At 44.9% G+C, this 20,322-nt stretch overlaps 1 protein-coding gene across 1 annotated transcript in view; it reads left to right on the forward strand.

The window, feature by feature from the left end:
- Positions 1-1,131: 1,131 nt before the first annotated feature.
- Positions 1,132-20,322, forward strand: part of DDX4 (DEAD-box helicase 4) — a 38,224-nt gene continuing 19,033 nt past the window's right edge. The window contains exons 1-11 of the mRNA XM_040419599.1: positions 1,132-1,149; positions 2,385-2,520; positions 6,008-6,049; positions 7,967-7,984; positions 8,075-8,119; positions 9,211-9,246; positions 16,208-16,252; positions 17,137-17,172; positions 18,480-18,527; positions 19,297-19,326; positions 19,753-19,895. Of these exons, the coding sequence (XP_040275533.1) occupies positions 1,132-1,149; positions 2,385-2,520; positions 6,008-6,049; positions 7,967-7,984; positions 8,075-8,119; positions 9,211-9,246; positions 16,208-16,252; positions 17,137-17,172; positions 18,480-18,527; positions 19,297-19,326; positions 19,753-19,895 (597 nt within the window). The remainder of the gene's footprint in view (positions 1,150-2,384; positions 2,521-6,007; positions 6,050-7,966; positions 7,985-8,074; positions 8,120-9,210; positions 9,247-16,207; positions 16,253-17,136; positions 17,173-18,479; positions 18,528-19,296; positions 19,327-19,752; positions 19,896-20,322) is intronic.

Below are 20,322 nucleotides of genomic sequence, written 5' to 3' on the forward strand. Positions count from 1 at the left end.
ATATAAATAGATTGGGCTGGAATCAGTTTTACAGTATGTGATATAGTCATAAATCTAAATGTCTGAATACCGTGCCTGTCAAGAGCAGGACCCCTCCATGAGGGGGCCTGGTCTTGTGTGCAGCTTTCTCCTTTCACAACTATGGGACTTCTAAAAAAAAAAAAAAAAAAAAAAAAAATACCTAGAGGTGGACTGGCACCTATTAGACACTTGGGGTACGGCCACACGGGTTTGGGACAAGGAATTTAGGCGGATCTACCTGCATGAATGAGCCAAAGCTGGAAGTGGATCCACGAGGAAAGAAGTATAAATCCTTTTAGATTTCTCATTTCTCTTAAATCCTCTTCTGACTTTGGGAAATAAAATCCTCATCCACAAAACTGTGGTTGTACCTTCATGGCATCTCATTGATATGCTGTAAGTGTTTAGATGGAACATCCTGTTTAAGTGACAGTAAACTAGAAATCGCCGCCCTCCCTTTCAATAGAGCCGCCTACCTCATGTCATCGCCACCTCACCTCAGCACCGCCTCCGAAATCGTCCGCCCCCTCAGCCAGATCCCGTGCGGCTGTGAGAGGATGGCTGCAATAGGGTGGTCAAGGCAGGTTTGAGCGAAGTGCGCTGGATGGCGCATGCGCACTTCACTCAACGAGGCCGCTGCCAGGAGTCCGCACGGGTGCATCAGGTTACACCTAGTGCGCACGCGCGGCATCTGGCTGAGGAGATTGGACGATTTCGCTGGCGGCGCTGAGGTTATAGAGGCGGTGATGACGTGAGGTAGGCGGCTCTATTGAAAGGGAGGGCGGGGATTTCTTGTCAGAAGGTGGCGCTGGGCACCGAAAGGCGATGGCTGCAGCCAGGCGACCTGCATGAGACGTCCCCTTGGACACATTTGGTACGTGAGTGACAGGTTATATAAACCTGTTTTATATGATAATAGAGCCACAGGCGCATTTAATAAGGTCCGTTTTGGATTTAGGGTATTAGTAGGGATCTGGCCATATGTTTAGGTTATAGGCCTCAAATCTGATTACAGAATCCCTTTAATTAGGAATAAGGGTCGTTGTTTTATACTGTTCGATGTAACATTTCTTTGTATGTTTTTAGGGGGCAATGATGATTCTGGCGGCAATGGATTTGGAAGATCAGGTAATGTGGTTGTAAATGTAGCTTAAAGGCTATGTTCACACACCTCGCTGCATTTTTTTGGAGTTTTTTTTACAAGCTTAACAGGGAATACAATAGACTGACTGCCAGGAGCACCACTGATTATAGGAAAGTAGTGTTTAAGGCATCCTCCCCCTCTAGTCCTCACATTGGCTGCAGATGCAGTGTATTTGGTCTCTCTGACGAGGCCTCAGCAGTCTAAAAACGCCATCCCTTTCCTCTTGTGCTCTTTGGTTTTATGGAAGCCCCTTTGCTTTGGTTATTTTAAATCTAAAGATACTGGTTTATCAAGTGGGGGGGATAAAATACCTTTGCATAGATCTGTACTACAAGCCGATTGCGTAAGGACTTCTCTCTTCCTCAAACTTTTTTTATATAATCCTTTTTTTTTTGTAATTTTTTTAGTTATAATACAGATAAAAGGTATAACAAATACAAGTCATAAAACAAAAGAGCAAAAAACTATATAAATTTATAATTTAACATTAATATTAGGACACAGGTGTAACATGCACATATATTTTATAAATTTTTAGTTTCCCTAGGGTGTTTTTTTAATTTTTCTACCATACTGTGTTGGAATGGAGTCATCAGATTTCTATTTCGGGAGTGTGTTTCAATGAGTTTTCCATTTTTTAAAGAAATTGTGTTCTCGTGAATGGCATTGGGGGACACAGCACCATGGGTATATGCCCAGCTGCCACTAGGAGGCGACACTAGATAACAAAAGTTGGCTCCGCCCAGGTGGGCTATACCCTCTCCACAGCCACTAGGCCAGTGATGGTGAACCTTTTACAGACTGAGTGCCCAAACTGTAACCCAAAACCCACATATTTATCGCAAAGTGCCAACACTGCAATTTAACCTGAATACTACAGTCCAGTATAGTATATCTTCCATGTACTTTATCATTTAGTTATAATAGCCCGCCTATATTCAATACGCTGCCTGTACTGTTCATAGTGCGCCCTGCACTGATGAATGGCAGGAAAAGTCTAAGGCATACTGGTACACCATAGACTATTTCCAGGGCATGGGTGCCCACAGAGAGGGCTCTGAGTGCCGCCTCTGGCACCCATGCCATAGGTTCGCCATCAATGCACTAGGCTATTCAGTTTTAGTCTAGTATCTGTAGGAGGCAGACCTGACCTGCTTTTTTCCTGCAGGTCTTGCTGCTATTTTATTTTTTCATCTTCATTTTTTTCTCTCCTCTGCAGGTTTTCACCTGCTGCAGGCGGCCGCATACGTCGGTACCTCGCCAGTCACCCAGTCCCCATTACTGCATCTGCACAGGCCCCGTGTTGTCTGCTGATGGGGTAACCCTGTGGCGCCTGAAGATGGCAGAGGGCAATTGTAGCTGCCTAGCCAAGCCATAGTGTGCACCACGCAGCCACTTTGCTTCCTTCATAGGTAGAGCACCGGCACCATCTCCAGATGCTGTAGCCATTACTCCTGTCTGGCTCTATGGAGTACCATGTGGCCTTATTTCTCCCTTACCTGGTGAGATATAGAGGCCAACTTTATTTGACATGACCATTGCACCTATCTAATTATGATTTGCACCAAGCAGCCACTTTGCTTCCTTCATAGGTAGAGCACCGGCACCATCTCCAGATGCTGTAGCAATTACTCCTGTCTGGCTCTATCGCTCCCTTTCCTGGTGAGATATAGAAGCCACTTCAATTGCCGTAGCGATGGCGCCTTCCTGGTTCTAGTGTGCACCAAGCAGCCATCTTGATCCATCATAGGTAGAGTACCTGCACCATCTCCAGGTGATGTATCTTACTCCTGTCTGGCTCTATGGTGTTCAATGTGGCCCTATTTACCCCCTTTCCAGGCGAGATATGGAGGCCCTTCACTTGCCGTGACCATTGCACCTACCTGATTATAGTGTGCACCATGTGGTCCTGTTTTCCCCCTTTCTGGGTGCACCTTAGGTCCCTTTCTGATGCGGTTGCCGTTACACCTCTCTGATTCTAGGGTGCACCATGCAGCCACATTGCTCCCCTCAAGTGGAGTACCTCTTCCACCTCCAGGTGCTGTACCCATTTCACCTGTCTGGTTTTACGTCTGCACTACACAGCCGTATTTCTGCCTTACAGGTACAGTGTTTGTACCATCGCCAGATACTGCAGCATTCCCGGATGCTGTCTGTTTCCATTTTCATAGAGTAACATGCAGCCTCTTTATTTGCAGTATCCCAGGTGCTAGGCCCTATGCTGCAATTTCTGGCCCATACAGTTTCTGTATTACTGGGTGCTTCCTTCCCCCAGGCTCTTGTCTGTCCTACGGAGTGATGTTTCCATCCCTAGTCGATGTATTCATTACTCTTATCTGGTTATAACATGCATCTAGCACCCAGTTACTGTCGTGCTCGAGGGTCTACTCGTACTTTCTCAAGGCACGGTCTACAACTTACCATCCTGGTTACAGCATGTACCTGGTAACCATGTCTCAGGGGTGGTCCAGTTTTCCCCCTTCTTGATCCGACCAGTTTTGCGACTGTTGGATCCAGTGTATGGCTGGCTTTTTCAGATCTGACCGGGGTGGTCCACAACCAACCACACTCCCTTCACCATGGGCAAGTGGTTGTTAGGTTTGCTCCTTGTCAACCCTGTAAAGTACTACTGTATGCTGCACAGCAGTGTTACCCCATGTTATGGAGTACTCGTGTTGTTGTCGTCTCTCTGCTTTCTTTCCCTGGAGTAACCTATTCCTGGTAGTTTACAGTAATCACCACTGGATCTTCTATCCTGCAGAGGTACAAAGTATTGTCGGCACCACCCGCGACTGCAGTTTTTGGCTCATCGCTGGAGGTTCTCCACCATACAGAATCTCTGGGTGGTCAAGGACAACTGTCATTGTTGGATTCCTCTCTGATATGGCTGTGACAGGGCTACTGAGTGCCACTCACCGGCTGGTGGGTGGAATTTTTCAGTTGCTTGCTCAAGTATCGGACATGGCCCCGTAGTTCACTCATGGTCCGGGTGTTCCTTGTACCCCCTTATGTTCTCTGATTAGTTGTGCTACAGGACACAAGGGCAGTTCCTTTGGGCCTTGCTATCGTCTGCACCTGTCGGTTTCCTTTCTCTTCCCTGGTGGTTTCAGTGTGCTGGTTGGAAGTTGGTTTCTACATGTCTGTGTAGTCCTGCCAGGTTTTCTCTCACCTTGGGTGGAGCTGGGTGTTTTCCTTGATCCTTCTGGCAGCCCTTGTTCCTGCGCACTTGCCCTTGGGGTCCTTACGGTCTCTTATTTTTTCCTTGGGACAATTTCATGCTGGCTCTCTCCTGGTCCTGTCGGGTCACATGGTTCTCCTGAACCTATGCACCTGACTTTTTGCACGACTTTTCAATCCCACCTTCGGGAACGTACCATGGTGCTGTGTCCCCCAATGCCATTCACGAGAAAACTGGATTTTTGTACTCGCTGTAAAATTATTTTTGTCGTAGGATGCATTCTTGGTCCCTTCCTGTCACCGTGTTGCTGTTCTCGTTTCATTCCCCGGTCTAGGACATGTTGGTTCTTCGCCTTTGTTTCTCTCTCCTACTGCTATTGGTACAAACTGAATAGCCTAGTGGCTGTGGAGAGGGTATAGCCCACCTGGGCGGAGCCAACTTTTCTGTTATCTAGTGTCGCCTCCTAGTGGTAGCTGGGCATATACCCATGGTGCTGTCCCCCCAATGCATCCTGCAAGAAAAGGATTTTTTTTTTTCTGTTATTTAATGTATCGATTCTCTCCGTACACATCAACTACTTCTGCAGTTGTGCTGGTTGATTGTCTGGTGTATCCAAGAGTTCATGATACATCCTTTAGCTACTAATAGTACGGCATGGATTATTTGTGATGTTTGATTTTTGTGGTCTTGTTGTTTGAAATGAAAAATATATATCAGGTTTAGTGTTAGATTTACAAGGTAAAGAGAGGCTGGGCGGCACAACCTGAATCCCCTGGTCGATCCCAGCAGCCTTTGCGAGCAATACAGGTGCGGAGGTACAAACGTAATCAAATGGAGCTGCCAAACAGGTGGTGCAACGCCAAAAAAGCAAATAGCCACAAGTGTGTTAGATTTATTTTCCAGTGTGCTTCTATATATTGTTGGATGTTATGCCAGAAGTTTTGAATGTTGTTACACGTCCATAATCCACCACAACTTAAAGTTCATTCCCTTTGTGCACATTTGCTTGTCCTGCAGCCTCGACCCTCTCCTTGATTGACGGCGCCGGGTGAGGTGACAGTGCTGGCAGCTCGGTCAGTTAAGGGGAGGGGCTTGTAGTGGAAGCAGGAGTAGCAAGGGTGCACATAGTGGTCAGGGCCCTCCCCCAGGGCGTTTGACTGCTCATTTGCATATGGATTAATGGTGCCTTTTCTCCCGCATGAAGCAATGGATCCCTAAGTGAAAGGTATAAGTTCATTCTAGCTTTACAAGTGCCTAGTGTATCAGTGAATTTCCTGCGGACACTCCCTTTAAGATCCTAAAGATACAACCATCCAGAAATGAATGTAGCTGCTCCTGGAGGTTCTCAGAGCTGGTCATAGGAGATACAGCAGAGAACAGTTGTCCTGTTGTCTACTGTCATCACTTGCTGCTTATCCTTTAATACACTTGCTGTGCTGTCTGACCTCTCCTGTGGTCTATAACATCGGTCATAAAGTAAATTCTCAATTTCTTTTAATGTAGGTGGCAGAGGTGGTTTTGGCAGAAGAGGTAGGTTCTCTCCATATTTATTTTGCCCCCCGTATGAATCCCAGCGAATGTTCCCATTATATTTCCTACAGATTTATCTGTGCTGATAACTTTCTATAAAGATCACTTACATTATAACGAATCTGTTTTTTTAGATGATGATGATTCAGATAACAAGCGGGATTTCGGAAGAACAGGTTGGTTGTTAGTGTGATGTGTCCACTCTTAGTCTCTGTTCACACCCTGGGTGTAAATTAAAAAGATTTTCCGAAATTTTAATGCTGATGACTAGAGTTGAACGAATTTCATATTTTGAAATTCATTCACGCTTCGTTTACTGGTAGATAAGATAAGATGCCTTTATTGTCACTGTACAATACAATGTACAGTAAAAGGTGAAATTACGTTATGGATTCCGTTACCACGGACCATAACGCAATTCTATAACGGAATGCCTTTAGAGGCATTCAGTTATTCATTCCGTCATAATTAGGGGTGCACCGAAATTCCGGCGGCCGAAAATGGGCCTAATCCATTTCGGCCGATATTGGTACATATCGGCAGAAAATATGGGGTTTGGGATTTGTCACCCACCAAGTAGCGCGGGCGGTTTACTTTAAGTCACTGCATCTTTATTTTACCTTACAATCGTGACGCTCCAGTAACAACTCTGCAGGCAGAGCGGAGGGCGGCGTAACGTCACTTACTCACGTGACGCGCCTGCTCCGCCTCCTTCATTCATAAAGTGGGCGGAGCAGGTGCGTCACGTGAGTAAGTGACGTTACGCCGCCCTCCGCTCTGCCTGCAGAGTTGTTACTGGAGCGTCACGATTGTAAGGTAAAATAAAGATGCAGTGAGTGATTAGTCTGCTGTGAGCAGCAGGGCCGGGGCTGTTATGGGTAGGGGGATCGGTCTATGGCACTGCTATGGGGAGGGGGGGATCTGTGCACTGTTATGGGGAAAGGGATCTGTGCACTGTTATGGGGAAAGGGATCTGTGCACTGTTATGCCCATAACAGTGCACATATCCCCCCCTCCATAACAGCGCCACCCACAGATGAATTTCATTCATGAAAAAGAATTATTAAGAAAATCATTAAAAAAAAAGTATTTAAGTATTTGGGCAAAAAGGCAGTTTCGGTTTTCGGTCAAGGGCATCCTGAATTTTCGGTTTCGGACCAGAATTTTCATTTCGGTGCACCCCTAGTCATAATAGTCTATGGGCTGCAAAACGGATCCGTCCCGTTTCCGTTATGCAGGAGAGGACTCCCCTGCATAAGTACTTGATGAGTGGCGCGCCGACACCCGGGACCAGCGCTCCTGTGAGCACCGCGGCCGCCTTCCTCCCTCACTGTACATTGTGCTTGGTATCTCACTCAGCCCTATTTACTTCTATGGGGCTTTGTTTCGCCCAGGTCATGTGACCAATGAATGTTAGTGGCCTAGGAAAAGCTACTGCTGCCTTCTCTACCAGCTGATCGGCGGAGGTCCAGGGTGTCGGACCCCCACCGATCACATACTGATGACCTATCCTGAGGATAAACGATTAGTATTAAAATCTCGGAAACCCCTTATTTACGAATTTATGCAATTTTTTTAGCTGTACATTGGCTTTTGGTCATTATGCTAAAAAAGTGCACTTTGATGTAAAGTACATTCTGTGGTTGTCCAGTGTCTAGGACAACAAGCTGTGTCGCCTATACAATACCACAGAGGCTGAAGGGAGACTGCCCTGGTACCTATAAACCAGGGGTGCACAACCTTTTCTGGTTGGGGGCCACATTGTCAACCTGAACCAATTCCAAGGGCCGAAAATAAACTTTAAAGGGGTATTGCCAAGTGAAATACTATCTTTAAGGCATATTGAACATACAGTATATATTATAAATGTCTAGTTACACTTCCAGGACTCCCATCTAATGGGACAATACATTAGAGATTCATGTGAGCAGCCACAAGACATAGACATACATGTCTGCTACCAGGTGGTTGGGGGCCGCATAGAATGGTATTGAGGGCCGCATGTGGCCCCCGGGCCGCAGGTTGTGCATATAAACTCTGGCATGAGTACACTTACCATTTTATTATACTATTGTATTTTTTATTTTTTTTAGGTGGTTTTGGAAGAAGAGGTAAAGGCCCAAACACCCCTTTTGTTTTTTCATGATCTGTGCTAACTGTTTTTATGAAGCTCATTTACATTATAACACCTCTGTCTGTAGGTGACAGTGATGATTCCGATAACAGGAGGGACTTTGGACGATCAGGTTAGTGTGAGCGATGTCCACATACTCATCCAGTCTTCAAACATATGTCACGAAGGACATTTATTGCTGCTGTGTAGCCGTACAGGGGCATAAGTCAGCCACAATATGAACAAAATGTACTTGGTGTTGGGCACAGTGGCGCCATGCATAAATCGCTTTTGGCAATGACAAGAAACCAAAGATAGTTAACCTTTTCTTTCCCATTCTTATTCATACACATCTTATTATAGAGATATTTTATTCAAAGAGAACTTAAGCCATACATTAAATTTCTTAATGAACTGGGGTATTTTGTTTATGGAAGAAGCTATTTGTTTCTCTGAGCCGTTCTCAATAATCATGCTTATGACTTTGGTGAATGGAGAGGAATTAGATTTTTTTTCAAGTAGTTGGCCGTTTTTAATCTGACAGCAATTATTACATGCGTGATCACTGTTCTGATCTCGTATGGAAGGGAATCAGTCTACTGACAAAAGGGCTTGTGCTGAGAGATTTCTGTTCAAACATAAGACTATTTTATTGATTTTGTTTTATCAAAACCATTTAACAATGTTAAAAAAAGACAAGAAACAAAGACGCTCTTGGCCTCAGTCACAAATAAGGGCCTATGGCTGCAATATATACCTGTGCCACAGGGAACGGAGGTTTTTTTTCTTTTAAAGGATCATGAAGCTTTGAATGTGTGATGTCATAAGAACTAAGCTTCTGTATTTGTTGCAGGGGTTTCGATCAGTAGTAGTCTCCTTTTACCATTTAACCACCTAGATGCCATGGTCACTATTGATTGCAACATCTGAGAAGTTTAAATGATCTAGGATTGGCATCCTGTCCAATCCCAATCATTATGTGCTGGTGTCGGCTGTATTATCTAGCCAGTACCTGCTACATATGAAGCAGCATCAGCTTGTGAGCTCATTCATACATCTCTTGGGTAAACCACTAACTACAGTTAGGTCAAGAGTCATGAAGAGGTTAATGGGTATCCTGGTGTAGTGAATTAGGGATTCATGAGGACTGAGTTTAGAGACCTCTACAATCTAATTCCTTTTTTTTTTTGTCTTTAATATGTCTTATATTTTCCATCTTTTTAGGTGACAGTGGTGGTTTTGGAAACTTTGGGAGAAGGGGTGAGTTGTTAGTAAGCGGTTAGTCTGTTTTCCTGATGTATTTCACTCGTGTTAAAGGGGTTCAGTGTGTAACAGGGCGGATATTCCTGGAGGGTTTAGTAACGTGGAAAAAAAAAATTCTCGTACTTTTTTCCATTGGGGGACACAGACCATGGGTATAGCTTAGAGGTATTAGTAGGAGGGACACTATGCAAATACAAAAGAGCTCCTCGGGCTATACCCCCCGACTCCACCAGGAGAAGCTCAGTCTTTGCTTAGTGTCTGGTGAAGGAGGATGACACTCCTTTTTGACTACTCCTTTTTGTTTTTTTGTTTTTTTTAGATGGGGACGCAGGTCGGTATGGCGCCTTCCTGGTCCCCCATGGAGTGCCCGTCGCCTGGCTGCCTCCATTATCCCCCAAGGAGGCAAGTGGATCCGGGCTTGACCTGTTATCTCCGGCATTCCACCAGCTCTTGGGTCACCTGTTGCTGCCCTCCAATCCAGAGTACTGAACTCAGGTGAGTCAGATGTCTGAAGAGGTGAGCCCTGCTGGTACAGGACAGAGGGAGAAGACTGCAGAGCAGATAAGTATGACTTCCCCTGATTTGGCCTTGTTCGCCAAGGCAGCCATGTCTTTCATGGAACGCGTGGCAGTTCCCAATCCTGTGGCGCCTACCACTCCATGTTCCCGCAGAGGACGCCTGGCTACCAAGAGGCAGCGTGAGGTCACGGACCGGGACCCTCCGCCTAAGCTCTCCACCATGGTGGCTGTCCGTGACACCTTTAATCTCCAAGGGGATTCTCCTCCTGTCTCTAGGAGGGAATTCGCCCTTTTCCCGTCCAAGAAACTGGAGGCTGCCGCGTTTCCTATCCATGAGGAATTTTCCGCGGTCGTTTTCAGGGCCTGGGACCGCACTAACCAAAAGTTTTCTGCCACAAAACGCATGGATACGCTTCATCCTTTTCCGGCTGACAGTGTGGAAAAGTGGTCCTCTCCCCCTAAGGTGGATGCCCCGGTGGCCAGGTTAGCCAAAAACACAGCCCTCCCGGTCCTAGACGGCTCCTCTTTGCAGGACGCTGTGGACAGGCGCCTAGATTCTCTGTCCAAATCAATTTTCTCACTGGCGGGCACGTCAGGTCGCCTTTGCCTCCGCTTGGGTGGTCAGAGCTCTTTCGGTGTGGTTGCAGCGCCATCACCAAGACCTGGCAGAGCAGGATGCGTCTGCTGACACTCTGGATTTGGTTCTCCAGATGTCTCAGGCTTCTAAGTTCCTCTGTGAGGCTTCCATGGATATTGGTTCCCTCTTTGCCTGCATTTCAGCCCTCTCTGTCATTCAGTGCAGAGAAGTCTGGTTGAAGATTTGGGACGCCGACACTTCCTCCAAGCGTTCTCTGGCTAACCTTCCCTTTGAAGGTTCCAGACTTTTTGGGGCTCAACTTGATGAGTTTATCTCGGCCGCTACAAGGGGCAAGAGTACTCATCTCCCACAGCCTAGGGCCAAGCGTCCCTTTCGGACCAGATCTTCCAGTTCCCGGACCCAGTCTTTTCGACGCTTCTCGTCTAGCAGGACGTCGTCTGCTTCCTCCGCCGGAGGGTCACAGGACTCCCGCAAGAAGCCCTTCTTTAAGTCGGCCCGCCCTGCTGCTCCCAAGCAGTCTTCTGCATGAAGGGACGCCCCCACCCCTCGTGGTGGGGGGCCGCCTGCTCTCTTATCAGCAGGTTTGGAGGGCTCATGTTCAGGAAGCTTGGGCTCTGGAGACTGTAACATCGGGTTACAAGATAGAGTTTGCGTCCAGGCCGCCGGAACGTTTTTTACCTTTACACGATCGGGCTAATCCGTCCCGAGCCTCGGACCTATTGATGGCAGTTTCCTCTCTTCTGGACCGGGGTGTGATTACCGCAGTTCCCCCAGAGGAACACAGCACAGGTTTCTATTCAAACCTGTTCGTGGTCCCAAAGAAGGAAGGGTCGGTGCGTCCGATCCTGGATCTAAAACTGCTCAACAAGTTTCTGCGGGTACGGAGGTTCCGAATGGAATCCCTCCGCTCCGTTATTGTTTCTCTTCTTCCAGGGGAGTTCCTCGTGTCCGTGGACATCCAGGACGCCTATCTGCATGTCCCGATCGCGGAATCTCACCAACGATTCCTGCGCTTTGCCATTGGGGGTCGTCACTATCAGTTTGTCGCCCTTCCGTTCGGATTAGCGACCGCCCCTCGGGTCTTTACCAAGATCCTGGCACCGCTCATGGCGCTTCTTCGTACCAGGGGCATACCTTTGCTGCCCTATCTGGACGATATCCTGATAAAGGCCCCCTCTGTACCGCAGGCCGAGGACAGCGTCCGGATCCTGCCTGTTGCAGGAGGGGTTTTCAGTTCAGTTTCTTTTTGTGGTTGGATCTCTTAGGCTTTGGTCCGATGGCTTCCATTATTTTTTCTTGTCTCCTTCTACTGCTTTTGCAACGCCTGAGCTTTTCCTGGTGGAGTCGGGGGATATAGCCCGAGGAGGAGGAGCTCTTTTGTATTTGCATAGTGTCCCTCCTACTAATACCTCTAAGCTATACCCATGGTCTGTGTCCCCCAATGGAAAAGTCGAGAAAAAGATTTTACAGGTGAGTTTCACAAAAAATCTCCTTTTCTCTGGCCAAATGATCAAAATGTGAAGTAATGCGCTTGAGGAGAAGGAACCCTCAGTCTGAGTATCGTATATGCAGCTCTGTGTTAGCGAGGACTTCCGAAGAGAAGGATCCAGGGGTCATGGTAATAGACAGCTTCAAAATGAGTGCACAGTGTGGGCAGACGAATGGGAAGGCAGGTGGGACGCTTGGCCGTATAGCTAGAGGTAAAACCAGTAGGAAGAGATTGTGATCCTGATGTATAGAGAGCTAGTGAGACCACATCTGAAGACCCCACCTAGAAAGATATGGCTAACATGGAGTGGGTGAAAAAGTGGGCTGCAAAATGGGAGGTTCTTGAGCATAAAACATACCTTTTAAATATGTTAAAGGCATAAACACAGCTCACAAGGTTTCTATAGGAAAAAAAACTCGAACGCAAGAACAGGGTGTGCAATCTAAAATTAGGGGGGGGAAGAGAGCTGAACCAATGTCGGGTCTAAGGATGAGCAAATCCTTGTTGTAATACAGTGCTCCGTACAGTATTAGAATGTATTTGCTTCGATGAGCTGAAGTTGTTACTTTGCGAAGCCTCGCAAAACTTCGTGTAATAACTTTGAATTAATTACTGTACAAAAACCTTGATACCGAACTCTGGTTCCTAGTGGTACCTTGGAACAGAACCAGAGTTCGGTATCAAGGTTTCTTTAAGGCTTCGTTCACATCACCTTTCAGCCTTTCCGTTCTCCTGTTCAGTTTAGGAGCAGGAGGATGGATTCGGCACATAACTGAGCTGAACGTAACCTAAGGTTACTACTCAGAGGAAGATTTTTGAAGCGGAGACAAAAGTCCTGCATGCACTACTTTTGCCTTTTATATCTACACTGAACATAAATATAAACGCAACACTTTCGGTTTTGCTCCCATTTTCCATGAGCTGAACTCAAAGATCTGAAACATTTTCTACATACTCAAAAGACCCATTACTCTCATATATTCATAAATCTGTCAGTGAGCACTTCTCCTTTGCCGAGATAATCAATCTCACCTCGCAGGTGTGGCATATCAAGGTGCTGATTAGAGCACTACCAAAAGTTTTGCGTTTAGATTTTGGTTCAGTGTGTATATATAGTCAGGTCCATAAATATTGCAACATGGACACAATTCTAAAATTTATGGCTCTATACACCACCACAATGGATTTAAAATGAAACAAACAAGATGTTCTTTAACTGCAGACTGTCAGCTTTAATTTGAGGGTATTTACATCCAAATCAGGTGAACGGTGCAGGAATTACAACAGTTTGCATATGTGCCTCCCACTTGTTAAAGGACCAACAGTAATGGGACAATTGTCTTCTCAGCTGTTCCATGGCCAGGTGTGTGTTATTCCCTCATTATCCCAATTACAATGAGCAGATAAAAGGTCCAGAGTTCATTTCCAGTCTGCTATTTGAATTTGGAATCTGTTGCTGTCAACTCTCAAGATGAGATCCAAAGAGCTGTCACTATCAGTGAAGCAAGCCATCATTAGGCTGAAAAAACAAAACAAACCCATCAGAGAGATAGCAAAAACATTAGGCCTGGCCAAAACAACTGTTTGAAACATTCTTAAAATGAAGGAACGCACCGGTGAGCTCAGCAACACCAAAAGACCCGGAAGACCACGGAAAACAACTGTGGTGGAAACGAATAATTCTTTCTCTGGTGAAGAAAACACCCTTCACAACAGTTGGCCAGATCAAGAACACTCTCCAGGAGGTAGGTGTATGTGTGTCAAAGTCAACAATCAAGAGAAGACTTCACCAGAGTGAATACAGAGGGTTCACCACAAGATCTAAACCATTGGTGAGCCTCAAAAACAGGAAGGCCAGAATAGAGTTTGCCAAACATCTAAAAAAGCCTTCACAATTCTGGAACAACATCCTATGGACAGATGAGACCAGATCAACTTGTACCAGAGTGATGGGAAGAGAAGAGTATGGAGAAGGAAAGGAACTGCTCATGATCCTAAGCATACCACCTCATCAGTGAAGCATGGCGGTGGTAGTGTCATGGCGTGGGCATGTATGGCTGCCAATGGAACTTGTTCTCTTGTATTTATTGATGATGCGACTGCTGACAAAAGCATCAGGATGAATGCTGAAGTGTTTCGGGCAATTTTATCTGCTCATATTCAGCCAAATGCTTCAGACCCCATTGGACGACGCTTCACAGTGCAGATGGACAATGACCCAAAGCATAAGCAAAAGCAACCAAAGAGTTTATTAAGGGAAAGAAGTGGAATGTTATGCAATGGCCAAGTCAATCACCGGACCTGAATCCGATTGAGCATGCATTTCACTTGCTGAAGACAAAACTGAAGGGAAAATGCCCCAAGAACAAGCAGGAACTGAAGACAGTTGCAGTAGAGACCTGGCAGAGCATCACCAGGGATGAAACCAGCGTCTGGTGATGTCTATGCGTTCCAGACTTCAGGCTGTAATTGACTGCAAAGGATTTGCAACCAAGTATTAAAAAGTGAAAGTTTGATTTATAATTATTATTCTATCCCATTTACTTTTGGTCCCTTAACAAGTGGGAGGCACATATGCAAACTGTTGTAATTCCTGCACCGTTCACCTGATTTGGATGTAAATACCCTCAAATTAAAGCTGACAGTCTGCAGGTAAAGCACAACTTGTTCGTTTCATTAGAGGCAAAAATGTTAGATTTGTGTCGATGTCCCAATATTTATGGACCTGACTGTATGTGTGTGTGTGTGTGTATATATATATATATATATATATATATATATATATAATCTATGTATGTGAATATATTTGAATATTAACGACAAATTATCTACGTCATTTACTATTCAGATAGTATTTAGTTTAATAAAGGGGGTGGGATTGACATGCCGATATGAGCTATTAAGTAGCTAAATATATAAATATTTATAAATATAAAATAAATATACGCACATTTATACATATACACATAAAAATACTTAACTAATCTTTAATAATAAGGGGCTAGTTATTATACAGATATATAATTTAGATAAAATATCGGCATTATATTAGAGAATATCTATAATTAAGGGAAAGTTCAGTCTGGTATATATATCTGGTCTTATAAAGTGTGATTTCCGGGAGGACCAATATTTTGTGGTTTTCTTCAGGGTTAATGAGTGAGGCAAATTTAATTTCCATGTTGCATGTGTGAGACCAATGTCCATACTTCTGAGACTGGGGATTTCTGGAGTTTTCCATTTCTTTGCTATAAGGCTTCTTGCAGCTAATATGTGCGATCCAACAGATTTTATTTGTGAGATATTTAGCAGAAAACATAAGGCAAGATCTGGAAATGGTTGAATATCTCTATGAAGCATCTTGTTTAATTTTTCAAATACAGTTTTCTGAAACAGTTGTTGAATTTTTGGGCATGACCACCATAGATGTAGAGAAGTTTCTTGGGCTCCATAGTTTTCCATCATAAGTCTGAGTATTTGGGGTTAATATGGTTTATCTTTACTGGTGTTAGACCTTTTCTAATCACCGAAGTATTAGGCCCCGCTCACATCTCTGGCAGAGAGCAGCCTGCCAGATCCAGCATTGCTGGATTCTGTAGTTCACCACTGGATCTCTATTGAATGTAATGATATCTGATGGTGATATGGCTGCTTTACGGCATAAATATCACTTTTCGGATGGACAAAAAATGTTGCATGCAGTAGTTTTTGGTCCAGCCGACAGCTAGCATTTCTGCTGAATCAGCTTGCCACAGATGTGAGCGTGGCCTTAATCTTTAAAGGCATTCTGTCAGCCCGATTTTTTTTTTTTTTTTTTTTTTTTTTTTTACAGAGATATTGGTGTCATATCAGTGTGCATTATGTCATTAAAAAATATACTAGTTTTACCCCCACCTGTAGTTTTATTTGTGATAAAAATAGGTTTTATGTAAATGGTAATTGCCTTCCTAACGTGCCCAAGGGGCTGTCCCTCCTGCCGTTTGTGCCCAGTGCGCCCCTGATCTCTGAGCCCAGCGCCGCCCCGCTGTTAATTTATTCACTCCTCTCCGAAAAAAAAGCCCGGAGAAGAGTGAATAAATTAACAGCGGGGCGACACTGGGCACAAACGGCCGGAGGGGCAGCCCCTTGGGCACGTTAGATGGGTTTTATGTATATGGTAATTGCCTATTTTTATCACAAATAAAACTAGAGGTGCGGGTAAAACTAGTATATTTTTAATGATATAATGGAGAGTGATATGATACCAATATCTCTGTATGGAAAACCAGGTGACAGAATCCCTTTAATGCTTAGTGAGTGCATTTTCTTGTAGTTATAATCTTTTGTATTAACCAGTCCCTCATAACATTTAAGGTAACAGTGAGGAGTCTGATGGCACCGGGGACTTTGGAAGATCAGGTAATATTGTCTGTTTTCTTGCAGCCTTTGTGTAACCCTATGCATTTTTTTTATGTAAGCTAAGTGAGTCAGACTTTAGGTGTACACCATAGTGCGTGAAGGGGGCTGGCAGAGAGAGGCTTGGCAAGATATTGAGAGGAAGGGCGTAGTATGGTCAATACAGACAACTCCTTTGCCATCAATCCTAGTTGCTTACAGGACATTTACCGTATTGCAGTGAGCGACCCTTCTGACGTCTGTACTGCATAAAATTCTAGATCTCTAGTCGGAGATATGAGCAGGCCATATGCTTTAGATGGTTGTTGGCCAACCTCCCCACCCCCTCATACACAGTATGTCCTTGTGTTCTCGCTAGGGTTAGTGGAGTTAGAAGCTGCCAGGTACCAGTCAGCAGCATCTCACTAGAAAACAAAAAAATGAGATGTTGAAATTCAACAGTTCTTCTTAGGGCATTTCCAGAACTTGGACTACTTCCTGTGTTAAGTGATTTCGGCAGAGAACATCTTGCCAGAATCCAGACTGAATGCCTGCCGGCCCAATTAACTATAATGGGGTCCAGCAGAGATGCAACCGCATTCCCGCAAAAATGCAGAAAATTGACCAGACACAAACTGCTGCATTTTTGACCGACCATCGGTATTGAAGTCTGAGTAGATGAAGTGTAAAAAATAACTTCAGAATGAGAGTCCCATATAACTTCATACCTCGCTACCAGGCTTCTAATGTCTGTAGTAGGGTTAGTTTCCAATTAACTTTTTTGTTTCTGCGTTGAATGGGACAATTGTTTTGCATATTTAACTTTTTACTTTGTCGTAACCCATGGATTTTAATGTTTCTCACTACAGTTCATCCAGCATAGACATCCCTTTTTATGCTTCTTTCAGGTGGTTCCGAGAACCGAAGAGGGTTTGGCCGAAGAGGTGAGGTTCTGTTACTCCCTTTGTCTGAATTCGGTATTGTCCTGTATATTATTGGTATATTTCTTTGATGTCTGTCCAGCATGGATGGGATTACCAGGTAACTGTAATAAAAGGGGAGCCACGCTAAGGAAATGCTGAGCCACTTTATGTCCCGGTGGCTCCTGTTTCTTCTGAGCAGCTGCATGGACGTTCACTGAGAAGAACAGCACCACCGGGGAAATGAAGCGTTACACAGCGCCCTCTATGGAGTTTCTGTGTAGTGCAGGACAGTTTCTTCAGTGTGAGATGCATTTTATATCCTGTTTTACACCATGGTCAAAAGATGAAGGTTTTAGACAGAGGTTCCTTCTATAGTCAAACACCCCCCCATAGTCAGAATCCCATAATGCGCTAATGAAAATAGTTTTTTCTACCCTGGATAACCCGTTGTAGGATTTTAATTACTCAGTCCATCTGCCTGTGACGTTTAGGGTAGATTCACACATCCGTATGTGTTTTGCGGATCCGCAAAACACAGACACCGGCATTGTGTGTTCCGCATTTTGCGGACCGCACATCGCCAGCACTATCATAGAAAATGGCTTTTCTTGTCCGCAATTGCGGACAAGAATGGGACATATTCCATTTTTTGGGCGAAACGGAAGTGCGGATGCGGACAGCACATTACAGCCCCATTAAAAATGAATGGGTCCACACCTGTTCCGCATAATTGCGGAACGGATGCAGACCCATTTTGCGGACGTGTGAATGGACCCTTAGTTAAAGAGCAGCGACTCCAGGACTTATTGATGCAGCGTGACTTCTGACCTTCGCCGTTTGCCTAGATCCCATTATCTACAACGGGAGCTAGTGAACCAGCAGAGTGCCGGTTCCATACGCCTGGCCATCTGGACCCAACGCTTATGACAAGAATGGACATCCTGTTTAACCCCTCAGTGACCAGCCTGTTTAGGGCCTTAGTAACCAAGCATTATTTTTTCATCATCGCCTTCCAAGAGCTATAACTTTTATTTTTCCATCCATGTATTCATAGGAGGGCTTGTTTTTAGCAGACAAGTTATAGTTTTTAATGGCGGCACCATTTGGGGTACATTGATTACCTGTTTAAAGGGGTTTTGTCACGGCAAATGATGTTTATCATGTACAGAAAGTTAATACAAGGCACTCGCTAGTGTATTGTGATCGTTCATATTGCTTCCTTTGCTGGCTGGATTCATTTTCCATCACATTACATAGTGCTGTTTCCTGGGGTTACTGCCACCGCTCTCCATACTGAGTGAAATTCTACATCTTACCCTTTCTCTCAGGTGGTTTCAGAGGGAAAAATGAAGAAGTTGGCTTTGAGTCTGGAAAAGGTAATACTTAATGTTGGGGCTGCGTGATTGTCATCCATGCTTTATCGGTGCAATTTTGCAGAACGTAGTTGCTTTTCAGTTTCCTGTGTTTTGGTGCAATGTCACAGGAACACACAATGTTCATTTTAATAGGAATGTGTCTTTAGTCAAATCATGTCAGTTTGGGGCCCACCAAGAAGGTCCTAACTACTTGATCCCTGACATTTGACCCCTGGAACCTGCCCCGATCACAAGAACAGGGTGTCCCCTGTATCAATGAAGGGTAAGACACGTGCGTGACCACTGCTCTAGTCTGTGGAATAGCCTGAGTGATCCTCACTAAGCAGTCCCATCGGCATTGAATAGAGCAGTGGTTTCACATCTGCGCACAGGGAATTCAGGGGCACAGCCATCCTCCCCCAGCAGCCGGACCCACAGCATTCATATATTTGTTACTTATCCTATGGAAATATTTGTGGGCCGGTCAACAACTTCAAATGCTTTTCTTGCTTGAAAAATTGTGCTGTAAACTTCTTGTGCAGGGCCCATATATCCGGCCATCTTTGCATTTTGCCTCTGGTGTCCCTGGAGAGAGAATAATGCAAGAAGCAATCCTAGTTGTAACGCTGGATGTCTCATTGCATCGGCCAGTACAATGTCTCTGCCTATAGATGCTGGACCAGTCAGTCTGTCTCAGGCATGAAACAACTGATGGATGTGATCCCAGCTTACTAACAGAGGATCCTTTTTTCCCCCCCTAGTTCTGATTTAATTGTTTTTGTTTCTATAGGTCAAGACGACCTTGGTAATGCAGATACCGGTATGTATTTAGTGGTGGCTTTGCGATATGTTGGTGTTTGTGACAAGACTTTGAAGAAATTGTACTTCCTTGTGAGCGCCCTCTCTGCCCATGCAAAAAGCCATCATAATGGCTTCACATCACACTTGGGAAATCCAAATCTAATGTAGAGTACAAAGAAAGGCGCAATATTGGTCAGTGTTTTCTCCTTTGGAAATGTTTCCCTTCCCCCTAGTACTTGGGTCTTTTTATTTTTGCCTAAAGAGCGGGAGAGCAGTAAAAATGTGCACGGTGGGCTATAGGAGGGTGAATGAAAAGGCGGAAAACTGAAAATGCAGGTTGTTTCTTGGACCATCTGTCTGCACATGGTCTCATTGTGTGGTTATGGTGTGTTTAGGCGCTGCATGACCATCACCTCTCATACTAATTGGTAATGTCTGTGTTTAGGACCTAAAGTGACGTATGTTCCCCCTCCACCACCCGAAGGTGAAGACGATATCTTCAAGCATTACCAAACTGGGATTAACTTTGATAAATATGATGAAATCCTGGTTGATGTTTCTGGAGTCAATGCGCCGCCTGCAATACTGGTTAGTACATTTACTTGATTGTTTTTGTGCTACATTTTAAGAGACTTTGGAAGTTCAGGCAACGTAAAATACAAGCAGGCTTCCCTGGTTACAGGCAATTGCCTTTTAATATGAAACACTGCAATATTTCTAAAAACAATTTATTAACGGGGGGATTTGTTATGACTAGTGGCACCTTGGAACCGAACCTGAGTTTATCAAGGTTTTTAGGCTCCATTCAGACGTCCGTAAAATGGGTGCGGAACGCGTGCGGACCCATTCATTCTCTATGGGGCCGGAAGAGATGCAGACATCAGTGTGCTGTCCACATCTGCATTTCCGGAGCGCGGCCCCAATCTTCCGGTCCACAGCTCCGGAAAAAAATATAGCCTGTCCTATTCTTGTCCGCAATTGTGTACAAAAATAGGCATTTCTTTGGGGTTTCCGG

The sequence above is a fragment of the Bufo bufo genome, chromosome 2 (assembly GCF_905171765.1).
Source record: "Bufo bufo chromosome 2, aBufBuf1.1, whole genome shotgun sequence".
In the NCBI taxonomy this organism is placed as follows: Eukaryota; Metazoa; Chordata; class Amphibia; order Anura; family Bufonidae; genus Bufo; species Bufo bufo.